Source organism: Topomyia yanbarensis, chromosome 2 (assembly GCF_030247195.1).
Source record: "Topomyia yanbarensis strain Yona2022 chromosome 2, ASM3024719v1, whole genome shotgun sequence".
NCBI lineage: Eukaryota > Metazoa > Arthropoda > Insecta > Diptera > Culicidae > Topomyia > Topomyia yanbarensis.
In genome coordinates, this window is record NC_080671.1 from 129,899,723 (window position 1) to 129,917,617 (window position 17,895).

A 17,895-nucleotide genomic window follows, 5' to 3' on the forward strand; every position below is an offset into this window, starting at 1 on the left:
GTTTACACCCCCGCCCGGTCATGCCTTATCATCGACTTCGTCCTCCGTTTGCCCCCGCGTACCAACATCGAGGAAGGGAGGAGGCCAACCAGCGCTACGTACCACCATCCAACAAGTGGATTACGTTTTATACTTTTCGTTTGAAGTACAGCTGCAGGATGGTGGTAGGTAGCTAGGAGCGAGAGAGAGAGACAGTCAAAGCGGGACAAAACTCGTGCATTTTGTAATTTCCTTCGTTTCGCAAGAAAAGTGCACTGCCGTTACATCCGAAAGTACTCAGCGACATCATTATGCAAGGGGGAAAGTTCAAAACAGTTGCATGGTTGGTTGCCGGTGGGAAATGCATAGACGAAGAGTGTGCCCATTCCGGAAAAAGTTTGGATCCTCGACCTATTACACATCTCCGTGGTCCGGAAAACTATATAACCTTATCAGCGAGTGTAGTGGCGCACGGAATTTCACGCGGAATATCCGCCACAGTTGTATGCGACGACGAGGCATTGCGATACCGAAAACCGTTCAAGCTAACCAGCTCCCGGTTTCGGTTCTCCCGGAGATCATTAGGAAGTCATATTTCGCTGCTCTCACTTACCACTTTAACCGGAGCGGCAAATATCGGTGCTGCTGGTTCCGCGTCACGTTCGGCCTGTAGCACTGCAGCTCGTGCCTGCTTGTCGCGTTCTCTGCGCTCCATCCTGCTGTCCTGCTCATCGTGCCTGCGGAAAATAAAACGGGGAAAATGAACTATGAGAAGTTTGTTCTGAATCTGGGCTACTCGGCGGCGGTGGTGGTTGATTTTGTTTTTTTTTTGTGCAGGAAGGAAAGTGGGCACCCGAGATGGGGTGTCTAATGGTAGCTGAAGGATGAACCTTGCCTCCTCTCGGATTAAATTGGTTGCACCAAGTGGTAGGCCGGTCAAGTGAAATCGAGCGATAACAGTTGCTGAAAAGTTATAGTATTCTGGACGCGCAGAATGTCCCGCGAATTGTTCGCTAGTTAGTGAGCTTCAAGATTTTTTTCTTTTTTTCTTTCAACTGTATTTATAGGCCAATTAGTCTTTGCTTCAAATAGTAATGAAGCTTATTGATCTGTTTAGCGATTATTAAATTATTAATTAAACAGTTATTGGAATTACAGTACATTACCCGCCTTCTTGGATTGCGTTTATTATTATTCAAATGACAGTTACTTCTTCAATATCTATCATTTGCAATACGCGAGTATTAATTTAACTTTACTCGGCTTTATTAATTATGATCCATTGTACCGGTAAGCTTCTACCAAAAAGAATAAATGTCCGTGTTTCCTTTCCATAAACGATAATTGGTTTTTTTTTTGTAAATTCTCGGTCACATAAAAGCTGATCCACTTAGAATTCAGACTTTATTTATTCTATATCAACGTCTCCAGTGGTCTAATATCGGATTTTATGAAATCGCCGAAAGCACATGTGTTTCGGTTGTGAAAGTTTCTTCTAGATACGCGCAATACTAAACAAGTTGTGCTAGAGGGAAGAGAAAAGACAATTGATCCTGCCCACCCACGTCGAAAAACTCTCTATTGAAAATACCACCGGGAAGTGCCACCTGATATTCATCTAAAGGTAGATAATGACGTGACTGCCCGAGTATTGAAGGAAACCAGATGTTGCGATATTTAAAAAAATGGTCCAGTGCCCAGCGATGTACAGTGGCCAATCCAGTGCCCAGTGATGGCGGAAAGTGCAGAGAAAATCCGAAGGTCGTCGAAATGGCTTTTAATTTCTTTGTAAAGTACAAGTAGATTGACTAAAATTAGTATTTTCTTCCTTTTTTATTAACGACTAAGAGTGAGTCAATTTTCCTTTTTTTGTGTCTTTAATGACATTCAATTAGCAAGGGACTGTCGGTTCCGACAGCATGAAGTAACAAGTTGCTTTACGCTCGTCCGGACATGCCGCATACTCAGGTGATTCCCATTTCTAATACCAAAAGATCCTGACTCCTGCGGTAGCAGACAAAGAGTTAAGTCGCCGGTAAACTCTAAGCTTGCTCATATGACCCTTTCCACGCTTTTCTAAACTTTCTTCCTTCAACTCCTTGCTCTCCCTTGAGTACTATGGCTCTTAATATTGAAAAATATACTTCATTTTCCAGTCCCTTGCTAAATGAATGTTGTTAAAAACATAAAAAATTAGCATTTTCTTAAGTCAAATTAATCCCGAGAAAGTTAGGCTTTATGGGGTCGGATTCTAAGTCTATTGAACTTCAAATAATTATGCTTAGTAAAGTAGATTGTATTAGTTATAACAATAGATGCAAACCGAAAAGACATTATGCCGAATGGACACTAGGTCGAATGGACATCAGACTGAATGGACATTATGGCGATTTTTTAATAGAGTGGGGAAAAGAAGTCAAAACCTATCCTGCGGAGCTTCGGGACTACTCGATCAGAGTCAAATTTTCGTACCTCAATTAGACGTTTCTCTTACTGCTTTATGGCCTGGGCAATAAAAATAGTTTTCAGTTCTTTAGAACTTAGTTCGATTTTCATGGCAAAATATATGTTATCAAGATTGTGTTTGTCTACGCTGGGCAAATTCCAAACCTTTCCGCCAGTGAGTCGTCGCTTTTCAAGACATTGTTTCAACAATTATAATTATTTGATTATTATACTTGTTTTCATCGTGAGCTGTTCCTTCGAATTAAATAAAATGTAAAACATTCTATCCAGTCAGCCCAATAACGGTACCATTTGACTCAGACGATAAATAACAGCTTTATCCTTTCTGAAAGTTCACGAAGTTTCGAAAACGACAATCTATTGAATGGCAACCATTCATAAATTGCGTAAATGCGAAAAAATGAACCCAAAGCTGACCAATGTAACCAATTGTCACGTAACGAATCCCTTCAAAAACATTCATCAGTCAACACATGTTACGAGACGTTCTAGCGTACTCCTTCCCCAATTCCCCATAATGACCATTCGGTGTAAAGACCATTCGGTCTAATAACCATTCGACGTAAAGACCATTCGGCGTAATGAGGATTCGGCCTAATAAGGATTCGGTATAAAGTTGATTCAAGCCAATGAGGGTTCGGCCTAATACGGCGTAATGAGGATTCGGTCTAACAAGGATTCGGCCTAATGATGATTCAAGCCAATGAGGGTTCGGCCTAATGACCATTCGTCATAAAGACCATTCGGCGTAGTAACCATTCGGCATAATGAGGATTCAGTCTAATAATGATTCGACCTGATGAGAACTCGGCCTGATGAGGATTCGGCCTCATGAGGATTCGTCTAAAGATGACGGTCTGTTTCCTGATAATGACTATTCGGCCTAATGACCATTCGGCCTGATGACTGTTCGACCTAATGACCATTCGGCCTAATGACCATTTGGCTTAATAACCATTCAGTCTAATGACCGAAATGCAAAAATAATCTTTTCTCGAATTGTCATACGATGGATAGCTTTGCGTATCAGGTGCTGACCAAAGTCAACGAATTCATCCTTTTGGACAACGAAAAGAATGTCAAATGGAACTTCAAACAGCTTCCAGGACAGAAGGTTTATGTTTCCAGGGATCGCGGAGATGTTCCCGAAAATTATAAATTTGTTTGTTGGTAGTAAACAGATGATTTGGCAGGAGACTTGCAGCTGTGGCTGGAAGGAACCGATTTTCAGCACAACTAAAAATATAAAAATATGGATTGGTATACACTATCGAATACTCGAAAAATGTGTATTTCCGTGTATTAGGTTCATTTGGTCAAATTTGGCGAGTTGCCACTTCAGTAAAAATACGCAACTATTGTCAGAATTACGAAAAGAATGAACCCCCTACCTGTCCGGCGTTTCGCCGAATCAAAGTGTATCATAAATGCTAAACTGAAAAGGAGTGGAATAATTGAAGAACATTAATAACCAGATACTGGAAAAAGCAACCGATTCGGTTGGCCAGCAGTTTGCACACAAGTGGATGGCGCGTAGCATGCCTAAAGTTCGAATTTTCATTCGAAAGGCGATAAATTCACAAATCCTATTTTTAGAGTGATGCAACTGGATTCCTAGACATAGACAACCACGAAAAGGCCCTCCACCAGGATCACTCACTACTTTTTTAAACGGTACGGGAAGCCACTAAAACCTGCTTAAGATCAACTACAGCGAGCCATTAAGCTGATGTTTGATTTTGGATGTACGTTTGAGAACGCGTTTATAAATTCGGACCTAGGGTACATGGTCGCATTTGTGACTAAGTTTGTATTGTTGCAATGAGTTCGAGCGTTTGTACGTTAACGTGTTTGATCACAGTCTTCACGGTATCTTCCGCAGTACAGTACCGACACGTACAAATCAGTCCTGTAATTGTAGTGCCATATGTTTTGATTTGTATAGTAAGAATAGAAAGAATAGGTCTTTCGATCCACATCCTCACGACAAAAGCGCCTGAGAAAAAGTTTCTACAAGTATCATGTGTAACAGTTTCCACTGTTTCGTAATGCGACAATAAACTTTCAATGAACATGTGGTAAGTACGTGACGCCAGATCGTGTAGTAGTACTTCTATTTCGTCATTTTCAATATGCACAGAAATCTTAATTCCAACTTTTTTTTTTTTTTTTTTTTATTTCGACTATGTTAGTCAAATTTTCTTTTTAACGTTTTAACGACATTCAATTAGCTAGAGATTACTGGGTAGGGAAAGTTATGAAACTTAGAGCCATAGTACTCAAGTGAGAGCAAGGATGTGAAGTAAACAGATCGGAAAACTAGAAGTGGCAGGGTCATTAGAACAGGCTTAATATCGTGCGGGCTTAATTTTTGCCTTCTGATAATGAGGGTCGAGCTTAGGCAGAATAACTACGAATCACTCGAGTTCACTATCATGTGTCCTTAATAAAGGTAGACGTATCTATCTTTACCGGTTGTCACGGTAAAGATAGATACGTCTACCTTTATCAAGGACACATGATAGTGAACTCGAGTGATTCGTAGTTATTCTGCCTAAGCTCGACCCTCATTATCAGAAGGCAAAAATTAAGCCCGCACGATATTAAGCCTGTTCTAATGACCCTGCCACTTCTAGTTTTCCGATCTGTTTACTTCACATCCTTGCTCTCACTTGAGTACTATGGCTCTAAGTTTCATAACTTTCCCTACCCAGTAATCTCTAGCTAATTGAATGTCGTTAAAACTTAATTCCAACGTTATCACTTTCAATCGAATGTTTTAGGTTGTTCTGTAAGAACGAAACGTTCTGTTTGTGTTGACGTATTAAATGACAGCAGTACTGAATGATGTAGGTTAGGGCACCGCAAAAAAAAACTTTTTTTTGAATTCTCAAAGACCCCCCCCTCCCATATTGTGACAAATGTCGAAGTAAGCTTAGATGCCAAATTTCAGATCATTTGGACAATTTTAGACCCCCGCCCACTTCGCTTGAAATTTTTGAAATAGGTGCTATGGAAAAATATAGAGAAAAAATATACTAAATGCTATAATTTTTGAAGTAGCTATCAGAAAATTACAATTTATACCTCTTTTTAAAGAAAATGACCTAAGTTATTGAAAAGAGATATTCCTCTATCTAGACAAATAGGGGAAAGCGGGGTACTGGGTCATTTTGGCCCCAAAATCCCCTATTTTTCATAATTTTTCTGCTTTGTGATGCAAATCATACATATTTTGGAATTTCTCTAATGTAAACAAATCTCAGAAATCGAACGGAACCTTTTTGACTCGTGTCCGAATACGGGAAGTTGGGGTTATAGGAGCTTTTGTCATTAATATTAAATTTTATGATTTTTTCGAGCTTATATCTCTATTATTCTTCAATCAATTTTCATGAAATGTACCTTGTTGAACGCGAAAAATTCTTATAAATACAACAAAAATGAATTCGTTAGCGGTAAAATTCAGAAACATCAAATTTTTGGACATTAACTCTACAAATCACATTTTTTTCGTTAAATGTCCTAATACCTCAACTTCCCCTATTTTTCCAGGATGGAAACTTTTCTCATGCGATCCTCAAGCGTATTTTACCATAAAAGTAGTAAATTTAATAAGAATTTTGTTGTTAAACGGAGTTAATATGTGCAATTTTATGATAAAAATGTGAAATCGAGACTATATATCAGATAATTTGATGTTTCTGAATTTTACCGATAACGAATCTATTTTTATTGTATTCCTAAGGATTTTTAACGTTTAACAAGGTACATTTTATGAGAATTGATTGAAGAACAATGGAGATATATGCACGAGAAAATGATAAAATTTAATATTAATGACAAAAGGCCCTATAACCCCAACGTCCCGTATTTGGATAAAAGTCAAAAAGGTTCCGTTCGATTTCTGAGATTTTTTCACATTAGAAAAACTCCAAAATATGTATGATTTGCATCACGGAGCAGAAAAATTTTTAAAAATAGGAAATTTTGGGGCCAAAATAACCCAGTACCCCACTTTCCCCTATTTGTCTAGAAACAGGAATGTCTTCCTTCAAATACTAAGGTTATTTACTTTAAAAAGAGGTATAAATTGTAATTTTCTGATTGCTACTTCAAAAGTTATAGCATTTAATATATTTTTCCTCCATATTTTCCCATATTACCAATTTCAAAAATTTCAAGTGAAGTGAGCGGGGGTCTAAAATTGTCCAAATTATGTGAAATTTGGCATCTGAGCTTACTTTGACATTAGTCGCAATATGAGAGGGGGGGCCTTTGAGAATTCGATTTTTTTTTTAAATGCCCTAATGTAGGTGATGGAGCTGGATAAAGACAACTTTTAAAAGCCCAAAATCCTTTTTATTTTTTAGTAAAATATTGATCTCCTGAAGACTGTTATACAGGGTAAAAGCTGAAGTCAACGATCGCGGTATTGGATCGGATAATCGCTTTTTCGTCAAATTCAACAAAACTCAAAACAAATTGATTCAATCGGCACATTCCTCTTGCAATTTGGAGAAGTGTGCCTTATCTGTGTCTTATCACTCCCGTAATGAGAAAAAAGAGATTAAACAGGTGAGGAAATGGAAAATGACAACACAAAACAGTAAACAGCCTGGATTCTTCACACCCGAAGGAATAATGAATTGTAACATTTTACTACGTTGGGTTACAAACAACGAATTATATTTAAGCTTCATAACTCTGTACATACGCGTTTCTGCACGGGAGCTTCACATCAGATGATATGATGTAGCGTGCTCGATTTCACAAAGATTACACGAATAATGCTCAGCACATCGAATAGTAGCCATGTGAGACTTGAGTTTGCAATTTACAGCCAATGCTCTGGCTTGAATGCAACAATTGAATTTGTTAAACTCCATTATTTATTATTATTAATTATTGATTAAGATTTTAACCTCAAGGATTATTCGCCTCTTTTGAAAATAAAATGCATTTCAGGGGAAACATTATAATTTTAGAAAATAAAAAAATAAAAATTTAGTCGGCCGTCTATTGTGCACACTGTTTTCCGCGACGTGTGGATATTCTTTTTCAGCGGGGTATCATTGTCTGTTTTGCCCTCTGCTGCTTGCTTCTCGTTCCGTCTATCTTTTTCCGTGTTCGTGTGTCCATGTCGTCGTCGCTAGAGCAGTTTTGGTTTACACTGCTAAATGTTTGAATCTTTTTGTGTTTCTGTGTGACTTTGGAATAGCCAGCTTCTTTGATTATCATTTTCCTAGATACGCTAGCTGTTGGTTTGGGGATGCTGTGAAATATTGTTTGTCTTGTAATATTATTTTGGCTGAAGTACATATCGCCAGATGTCAAAGGCTGTTTGTTAGTGTTTGGTGCGGTAGATAATTTTCTTGGCCTATGACTTTCCGTAGTGTATCGCCTGGTCGTAGAACGAGCACGAGGGCATCTGCCCAAGGTGTATGCAAGGCGTTCTTTGAATGTAGTTACTACCTTGAGATGATCTGTCCCTGAAAGTCATTACCGTCGTGCGGGGTATCTTTGCGCACTTTTTATCAAAAATCCTTTAATAATCGATGGATTTGTATCATGTCAGCACAGATTTTTCGTCATCGTGTATGTATTATTTATGCCAAATATGAGCAGAATTGGTTCACACATAAAAAAGTTGTTCATATAGCGTTCAAAAATATGTTTTGTGGACTAGCCGGGGGCTACTTTGCACACTTCTTGAATTCGAAATAAAATAAAAATTAACCAGTTTTATTTACTTTTATTGAAATATCATTAATTCATACTGATATCAGAGGCTTTTTCATGAATATAGCATCACCCATTTATCGCATTTTCTAAAATGAGGGATTCATTTTAATTTAACATTTTCACCGTTACTTGTCAAAAAAACTTGAGGGGGTTGTTTTTCGTTGAGAGAAAAAGGAAAATGATGAAAAATGGCAATATCAGCTTATTTCTAGTATGCCAGAATAGGTTTTTAAAAGCATTTAAAGATTTTTTGTATTATCAATTATAAAAATAGCCATGCGGTGGGATTGAAAATTTCGAAAAATAAAAAAAAAGTGAAATGAGGGGCTATTTATGACTTATATTTGAGTTCTAAATTGATGGCGTAATTAGTACACAAGGCCACGTTCTCAAGTTATGCACTTTTTATGTCAAAAATTCTGAAATAAAAGTTCGAAACCAGTTTTGGAGGTTTATTGTCTTCAAAGAAATTATACAACATAATACAGGGCATCTTTTGAAAAAAGAAATTTTGGTAATTAATTCTCTTGGAACATAATTACAGAGAATAAACATTATTTAGAGGCTTGGTATCATCGGTAAAGTTGTAGATAATGATATTAAAACAACTTTTTTAAAAATACAAAAATCTTCAAATGCTCATAAAAGCCTATCCTTACGCACTAGAAACATACGAAAAACGCCATTTTTCTTCACACAAAAACCTTCAAATGAACGGAAAACGCCATTTTTCTTCTTTTTCTTCTTCTTTCCGAAAAACAGTATGTGGTCTCGGTACACTTAAGATTTTTTGTTTTATTGAGCAGTCTTATTTTACGAGCCTCCAATCACTTTTATAGACCCTTGAAGTGTTTTGTTTGTTTTGGTAAACAGTGTTAAGAAAAATGACAAAAGGCATATGCAACATGGTTAAAAGACATAGCTCTACAAAGGTCAAAGGTATAATAAAACTAATAAAAGCGCGTCTGTTAGTAAATGTTGAAAATCTAAAATGGGCAAAGTAGCCCCACATATCCAAAGTAGCCCCGCACGACGGTTCTTGACTAAGTTGGTTCAGCCGCATTTTCACCACCTGAACACCGTTGAGAATGCTAGGGGAAAAGTTTCTTCAAGTGTCTTTTGTGGCGGATTCCACTTCTCCATATTTCGACATGAATCCTTAAATGTAATTTGTGCTACAGCGCGATACCAACCAGCGACGTTGTGTTCCATGTTGTCCTTCACCACGCAACTTTCTGTCTCGGCTAAACTATGTAACATCATTAGTACAACATTACGTGTATGATGTAGTTGTATTTGTGACACTTCCGTAAGCTCAAACACCATTTCCACTTTTATAGACTGTTCCACCTCGCACACTGTAGATCTGAAGGGAGTATGCGCAATGTGAATCATGATTGTGTTCCTTCATAACGGGCTGCTGACTCACTAAATTCACTCAGAGCAGAAGGCCAACGGAACTATATTGTTTCTAAAATATATATGGAGCAGAGCGTGTAGTATTCGTTGGTATGTTTGCTGTCATCAGTCTAATCATACGATGAATGAATAGTGATTTTGAGCTTTCGTTTGGATTAACATCGCCATTATCAGCAAACCATATGTAGGAAGTTCATGCTCATTAAGTTACTCCATCAAGTCATCGACCACAAGATTAGTCAGAAGTGCCTACAGTACAGATGTCGGTTGCTAAGCATTGCGCGTATCCAGTTCGTGATATATAAAGGTACTCCATGACCTCGTGCTGCTTCCAAAATGAATTTGAAAGGCACGACGCCTAAAGCACCTTCAATGTCAAGAAAAACGAAAAACTTGATGTCTTTTGCGAACAAGCTTTTTCAATGCCATAGATTGCATTTAGTGGTCGATTAAACATTCCACTGATATGATGAAGGAAGGACGTCAGACTGATCGGTGTTAAGCTCCTTGCCTCCTCAAAGGTAACACGGACCCCTTTAGAAATGTATTTTACAAATAATTTCCTACAGATTGATGAAAATATAAATAAAAAACAACGACTAGAGTTCCGTCGGTACTAGCCAGTTTGCTAACTTATGTGTAATAATGTCAGAGCAGAAAGGTACATCTAACACGTTAACTTATTTTAATGTGCTAGCGCCACTTAAAAATCGTTTCATTACTTTTCGTGTATACTGTTGAGTGCTAAGACTAATGTTTTACAGTGAGTTTTAATTTATTCAGTGTAATTATTTGTGAGAAGCATTAAAGAAATATTTAACTGGTTTAAATGGTTTGAATATAAAGCGAGATATCAAGAAAACCACAATACAAATAAGAGGGTGATCGCTACTGTTCACTTAGTGGTAAAGGGTGAGTCAATAGCTATTGCCATACTTAAGAATAATTAATAAATCGTCTATAGTTATCGAAGTTAAACCAATATAGTTCAGTTCACGTATTTTTTTTAGCTTACGTATTTTACACGTAGATGAATTTTTAGGATGAATAAAAGAAAAATGCCCGACATTTAAGATTAACACCTGTACGCTTTTGGAGTAGTGGAATGAAGCCAAATTGGGCCAAAATAGCTGTTTTCGCTAATGCTTGTCTCCAAAATAGCAAAATCAGTTCTTTAAATCTTACCTTGTATGGTGCCGTTGGTCATGAGAGGTTCACTACCTTTGCCACAAGTGCATATAGCTTGCCAAATCAGGTGCTTCGAAGCAAATTTTGACAGTTCCTCTTGTTTGAAACGGCCATCGACAGCAAACATGTCCTTACGCGTGAAACATTCCGATCGCGGCAACTGCTTTAAATCCGCTTTAATACAGATCTCAATGTCAATGATACAGTACCAATCTTTCGATAGCAGCGTCAGCGTCGTGTAGATTTTCAGGGTGCGCGCTTGGAAACACTCTAGTGGCCTTTGTCTCGATTTGAGAAGCTCTGCACCTTGTAAGTTTTCAATTCGCATCGTTTCATGCGTAACGTAATTTGGGCGTTACGTAATTTATTTATTATTCATGGTCTCCTAACAAGGCAAGTTTTCAACTCTTATTCAAAGTTATTTGCGATTTTCATAGTTTTTAATATTCAGGTATCCTATTCGAGTTTGTCAGTTAACCTTTTTAATAATAGCACTTTTCGCACGTCAATCAATTTGAACTGGCGGAACATATTGTTTCCGCTTGTCCAAAAAAATCGCATAATTCCCAGAAAGCGGCCTTGATTATATGTAAGCCTCACCCGTCAACTAGTTCCCTATCAGGGATTTAAAATAAAATACCAGTTTATCAACCGAACCGAACGCACGAATTCAAAATAAACAATTCATCAGTCATTTACAGAAAAGCCATAGGGACACGTGGCAATGCACATGTGTGAGTGTGTCTGTGTCTCTCTCCGAACTGGAATAGTCGGATCTGGCCACACTTGAAATAGACCAGTTGCTCCACAGATAGTCAATATCTAGAGCTATGGTTGGCACAAGTTTTAGCATTACCATGGGAAATATAAGAGTCTGAAATTAATTATATAATATGGCTATGTATGATCGGAAAGAGGAAGGGCCCTGATGAGACGACCACAATCGAGACTGTACGGGACAGAATGCATCGAAACTGTATATGTAGGATGTTTGTGCCGCTCAGAAGCAGAGCAGCAAACGCTCTCTCGATTGGCACAACAAACCAAAGCGGAACGTATGAAGTCGTCGTAAACGGAAGAAGAGCAATGGTAAATAAATTAGCAGTTTTGATATAGTGGCAGATTGTGCAGTGGAATATCTTTTTTTTCGTCTCCCCTGACCGGAGACGGGTCGAGTAGGGGGGCCGGCCGGTTCTATGTTTTCTGACCCGGAATGAATGTTTGTAGTTTTAGTTTGCTTTATATTATATGATAGAGTTGCAGTATACATCGGATATTCTTCAGTTTAGAGTTAAATATATTTATATAGGGTAACGGGCCCATTAGGGAGGGTGTCTGCTACTTCATTAACTACGCGAGCTACAAGCGATGGCTTTTTTGCTTCGTATCACCTTTATAATAGCAAAAAATAGCCTGAGAATAGTGAAAAGCTTTTGGTTGAGCGCAACGATCATTTATGCCAATGCGTTGAACATGGCAGATACTGTTCTAATCAACAACTTTAAATGGGTAGATAATAGAAACAGGTCGAAAATAGGCTCATTACCCTACTTTAGAGGGACTACCGTTTCAGTAACACAAGAATTGTTTCAACATTTTGAATGTTTCTGACAGACTGCAACTAGGGACCATTCGAAAAAGATTACACATTTCCACAAATGTCAGTTTCAATAGATTTAGCTGGTGTCTGTAAGTGAGACAAGCGTTATATCTAGAGGCAAAGGAATCTGTACAATTGAGCCATTTTTTAAGTTGAACTTAAAACTGATGTTTGCAGGTTTGTTGCAATAATATCTAGACATAATGCTGCAATATGATCAACTACCTGATAACTTCTGCTCGGTGATGTTGGACTGCAGTGCATTAAGGATAGCCAATCATTTCTCTGGAAGCGAAGGGCAGGGGCCGTGCAAGAGAACAATCGCTTCTAAATCGAAGAGGAAATTGATATCCATTTCGGTTGCCACTATTCGTACTGCCGTTTTTCACGCTCTATTAACGCTCCCGGCAATCGAGATGAGGGCGAAGTGGGCGCAAATGATGCATACAATATTAAAGCAAGATGCCGCTGGATTCAACCAGCGCAGTTGAGTCGTTCGTGCTTCACGAGGCTAACGAGAGTGTACACATTTCCAGCTGGTACCTATTCACCTAGGCAGCTGATGCGACTGCTCGAACTGGGCATTGTTCGTGAGGACAAGTTGCCTTGTGACCTCTGAAAACACGCTAACCGGTTGGTTCTTGAGCATGCTCCAATTCATACGGGCGATGGTCATAAATTTATGCATAATTGATTTCCCTTGCAAGCTTTCGCCTTTGCATCTGTGTCTGTATAGACAAACTCGACCAGGGGAGCATCAAGGTATTGAATATTGCATGTTTGCTATTCTGTTTTACTAACGTCTACCTACGGAGCGACCTTTATGCATTGGTCGTATGCACTGATGAAGGGGAATTATCTAAATTAACCCCCTTGCGTAAGACAAATCATATTCCGGTCTCATTATCTTGACTAGCAAGGAATCAGTTTTCTTCCTAGTTTCAAATCGACCAAGCTACTAGATGGTTGGATTACCTCCTAACACCTGCAAATTCTAACTATATTTGGAAAAAAATCATACGAGGGATGAAAGGAATTTGAATGTTTGTTTTCCTCACCTAAAACAAGCTAGGCACGGTTCTCTCGTATACACGGATGATTCTGATCATATGTTTCACAAATGCGTATTCTATCCCACCGTAAAAGGCTTCACCTCTCGAATGGATGGTCGAATTTTGCCATTTTTAAAGTCCACATCGGCAGTACACATACATCACAGAGAAAATTCAACAGATCAGCTGAAACACGGGAATAATGTTTCTTTGTTTTTTGGATTGCTATAATACAGTAGGGGAACCCGGGGCTATTCGGACCTACCTAAGCAAATCGCCCTTTTAGGTGTGTAGATGTGAAAAAAAAATTTATATTATTTTCTATTTGATTATATTGTTTTGTTTGCATTCCATTTCTAATTTAGTATATTGGGTGTTCAGCTACAAGTGGTGAGTTTTCATCCCTATTGTTTACATGATTCAGTTAATTATTATTTAGTTATAATATGCTTTCGCAGTTAAGTATTTTTTTTCAGTGGGATGTTTTAAACCTACTTGTCATTTGAATAAGGAGTTAAACAAATCTTATAAACTAACTTATAAACTATAAAGAGAGCTAATCGTTGCAAGTGAAGATTGCAACGATTTTTATCGGAAGTTTCTTATACTACTGTTCGTCATAATTTCTAATGTTTCTATGTTTGCGAGTCTGTGCAACTCATTTGTGCTAAACTAGGGAGGACGCTTCAAAATCATTTTCAGAATTTTATTCTGAATCCTTTGAAGCGTTTTCTTTCTAGTAGCACAACAACTTGCCCAGATTGGCACTGCATATAGCATTGCCGGTCTAAATATTTGTTTATAGTTTGTTCTTTAGGCAGAGCCTAGAATTCCTGTTTATAAGAGGTTATAAACATTTTATATATTTGTTGCATTTTGTTTGGATTCTTTCAATGTGATCCTTAAAAATGAGTTTTTTATCGTAAATCAAACCCAAGTATTTAACTATATCTGACCACGTTAAATTCAAACCATTAAATTTAATAATATGGTTATTATTTGGTTTAAGAGAAGAAGCTCTTGGCTTATGCGGACACACAATGAATTGTGTTTTTGCCGCATTAGTGGAAATTTTCCATTTTTTTTAGGAAATCATTGAAAATATTCAAGCTTCGGTGCAGTCGACTGCAGATAATACGAAGACTCCTCCCAGTGGCTGAGATGCTAGTATCATCACAGAAAAGTGACTTTTTACAGCCTGTAGGTAGATTTGGAAGATCAGAGGTAAAAATATTGTATAGTATTGGTGCGACGCTTGATCCTTGAGGGACGCCTGCTTTAACGAGTAGCTTATTAGATTTACAATTCTGATAAGAAACCTGTAGGGTACGGTTAGTAAGATAATTTTTAATTATCCTTATTATGTAAATTGGAAAATTGAAATCCCACATTTAGGCAATTAAACCTTTGTGCCAAACACTGTCGAAAGCTTTTTCGATGTCTAGAAGAGCAACTCCAGTGGAATAGCCCTCTGAGATATTTACCTTTATCATGTTAGTTACTCTGGACAACCCCAGAAATTCGATTTATGATTTTCGCTACAATTAGCGCATTTGAAACTTTTTGTGGTTTTTTTCACCGGACAAGTATCTTTAGTGTGCGATTTATCACCACAGATCATACATTTGGAATCCAAATGATGCCATAAAAGGTTTATTTGCGCTACTCCATGGCAGCACTAGGCGACGATTTGCAAACCTCTACGTTTTTCTAACCTTTTACAATGTAGGAGTAACTCGGATCTTCTTACGGGGCAATTCAGACCATTTTTCATTAATTTTTTCGCAATGGAATTATGTTTACCTATGAAATCTTTATAAGAGATACTTCTTAAGAAGCAAAAAATAAATAAATTGCGTTACAAAAAATTAATCTGGTTAGTCACAGTTGTCGATTGGCGCATCATGTAGTGTCCTTGCTGTGGCGTGTGCAATGGTGCGCGCAGTCGCAAGCCGCTGAACGGTAGTTGATGGAATAGGGGGTCATTTGGCACAAAAGTGGTGAGTATCTTGAAAAGATCTGTGTTTTTACCCAAACAAATATCATTCCATTAAATAGGAGCCTCAAGCTTTTCGAAACACTTCCTTTTTATTCACTTTTATTTGTTGCTTTAAACACGGTTTTACCATTATAATGATGTTTGTTTTGAGGATGGCAAAAAAATGAAACACGTTCTCCTTTCTAAAAAAACAAAAATTGAAATCATTTTTTATTATTTCATTTGGGTTGGTTGGAATAACTTCGCTGAAGATATTGTTCATCAATATACTGATATACTGCCAATGATCGCTTATTTGTCCCATTTTCTATGGGATTTCCTATCTTTATGGGACTGTTTTGCGATCATAGGCAGTACAGGCTATAAACATATGTATATGTTTATTAAAGTGACAGGAAAAAATGACCCCTACCGGCCCACCCCTGAGTCGATTCCTAGTCCCACCAGGAGTACTTGCACCAAATTTGAAGCAAATCGGACAAGTCTAGCTACCGGACCAACGTGCCTGAAGTTTATATGGGATTTTTCAACAATTTACATGGAGAAAACCCACTAGCTCGCGTTTTCGCCGCTAGGTGGCATCATATGCATCGTATTATCACTGTAAGTGAAAATAAGAAAGAAAATTTAATTGTCTACAACTTTACCGTAGACTGCTAGTCAACCCGGCTTTGTTAAAAGAAGTTATTAAACTTTAAATGAAGTGGTGTCTGAGCCAGTTTTGCATGGGGCCTAACAGTGCATGGTTGTGTATCAGTACTCGATTCGCTCGAACTATGCATTTTTGTGAAATAATGGTTAGGTTTACTTCAATGATATGTTCAAAAGAATTATAGTAAATAATACGAGTTATGTTTTGATTAGAAAATTTTAGTTCCACGTGTTACCGCATAGAGGGCGCCAACACTAACTTTTCAACGGAGAGACAGAAATTTGGTGTCTTCTACAAAGTTATACAACAGGTATTTTTCAGTATTTCTTCCGAACATCTTAATACTCTATCTCTCTTCTATAAAAAGTTAGTGTTGGCGCCCTCAAAGCGATCACAGGTGGAACTAAAATTTTCTAACCAAACCATAACTCGTATTATTTACTACAATTCTTGTAAACATGCTATTCAGCTAAATCTAACCATTATTTCACAAAAATGTATAGTTCGCGGCACTCGAGTACTGATACACAACCATGCACTGTTAGATCCCATGCAAAACTGACTCACACATCACCTCGTTAAATGTTTAATAACTTCTTTCAACAAAGCCGGATTGACTAGCAGTCTTCGACAAAGTTGTAGAAAATTAAATTTTCTTTCTTATTTTCACTTACAGTGATAATACGATGCATGAAGTGCCACCTAGCGGCGAAAATACGAACTAGTGGGTTTTCTCCATGTAAACTGTTGAAAAATCCCATACAAACTTCAGGCACGTTGGTCCGGTAGTTAGACTTGTCCGATTTGCTTCAAATTTGGTGCAAGTACTCCTGGTGGGTCTAGGATTCGACTCAGGGGTTAGCCGATTGAGTTTTCAAAAATTCATCATTTTTCTGGGTAGTCTGGTAGGAGAACCATAAAATCAGTTGTTCAACGTTTCCTTTACAAATTAATGTTCTATCGTTTAAGTTTAGAAAAAAAGCTTCTGACTCCAGCCAATCATATCATTTTTCGAAACACACCAATTTATTGTGAAGTAAATTTTGGGTTTTATTGGTTTTATATGTCCCGGGAAGAAAAGCCAGGATCTATGGCGTAAAGTAAGTATTTTCTGTGAAAACATATCGTTCACAATTTTTTTAGCTTTGCAAAAAGTATTAGTCTACTCGGTCAATTACAATAATATAACATTTTAACAATATTTTCAAAAATTTTCATATTGAAAACTGAACGAGTGACAGTGAATTTTCAGCAGGCAGCTCGAAAAAATGCGGTGTACACAATAACTCAAAATCTGCCAATTGCATTGCAATTTCGCACAGTTCTTCAAATCATTGCCCAGGTAAGCAAGGAAGCGCTTTATAAAATTATTAATATTATTAGTTTTACTATTTTTTGCGCGCTACGAACAAATTCAAAAATAAAGAAATAGATATTAAAAGCTCTTGTCATTACATCAGGAATATTGTGAAGGAGAACTGAAATGGAATTTCAAAACGATTGGTCTAATAGATTATGAGTTATAATGTACACCGCAAAACAAGTTTTTCAAGAGGCGCCTCTGGAGACTCACCAGCACTCGCTCAATTTTCAGTATTTGGCTATGAAAATTTTTAGAAAATATTCTTCAAATATGGCATTATTACATGAAACATGAATGTATATACCAACGCTCTCTGTATTGCCATAAGCGTTCGTTTTCGCTTTCTTGTCAGCAAACCACAGCTTCTGGCTTTGCTTCCCGGGACATCTCTCGGAACTTGCCAGTTGCTTTAGGCGTCATAGGGTCAAGTGC

The 17,895-nt window shown here is 37.7% G+C and overlaps 1 protein-coding gene across 1 annotated transcript in view; it reads right to left on the reverse strand.

The window, feature by feature from the left end:
• LOC131681293 (uncharacterized) overlaps positions 1 to 17,895 on the reverse strand; it is a 186,224-nt gene that overhangs the window by 65,500 nt on the left and 102,829 nt on the right. The window contains exon 3 of the mRNA XM_058962022.1: positions 593 to 716. Within this exon, the coding sequence (XP_058818005.1) occupies positions 593 to 716 (124 nt within the window). The remainder of the gene's footprint in view (positions 1 to 592; positions 717 to 17,895) is intronic.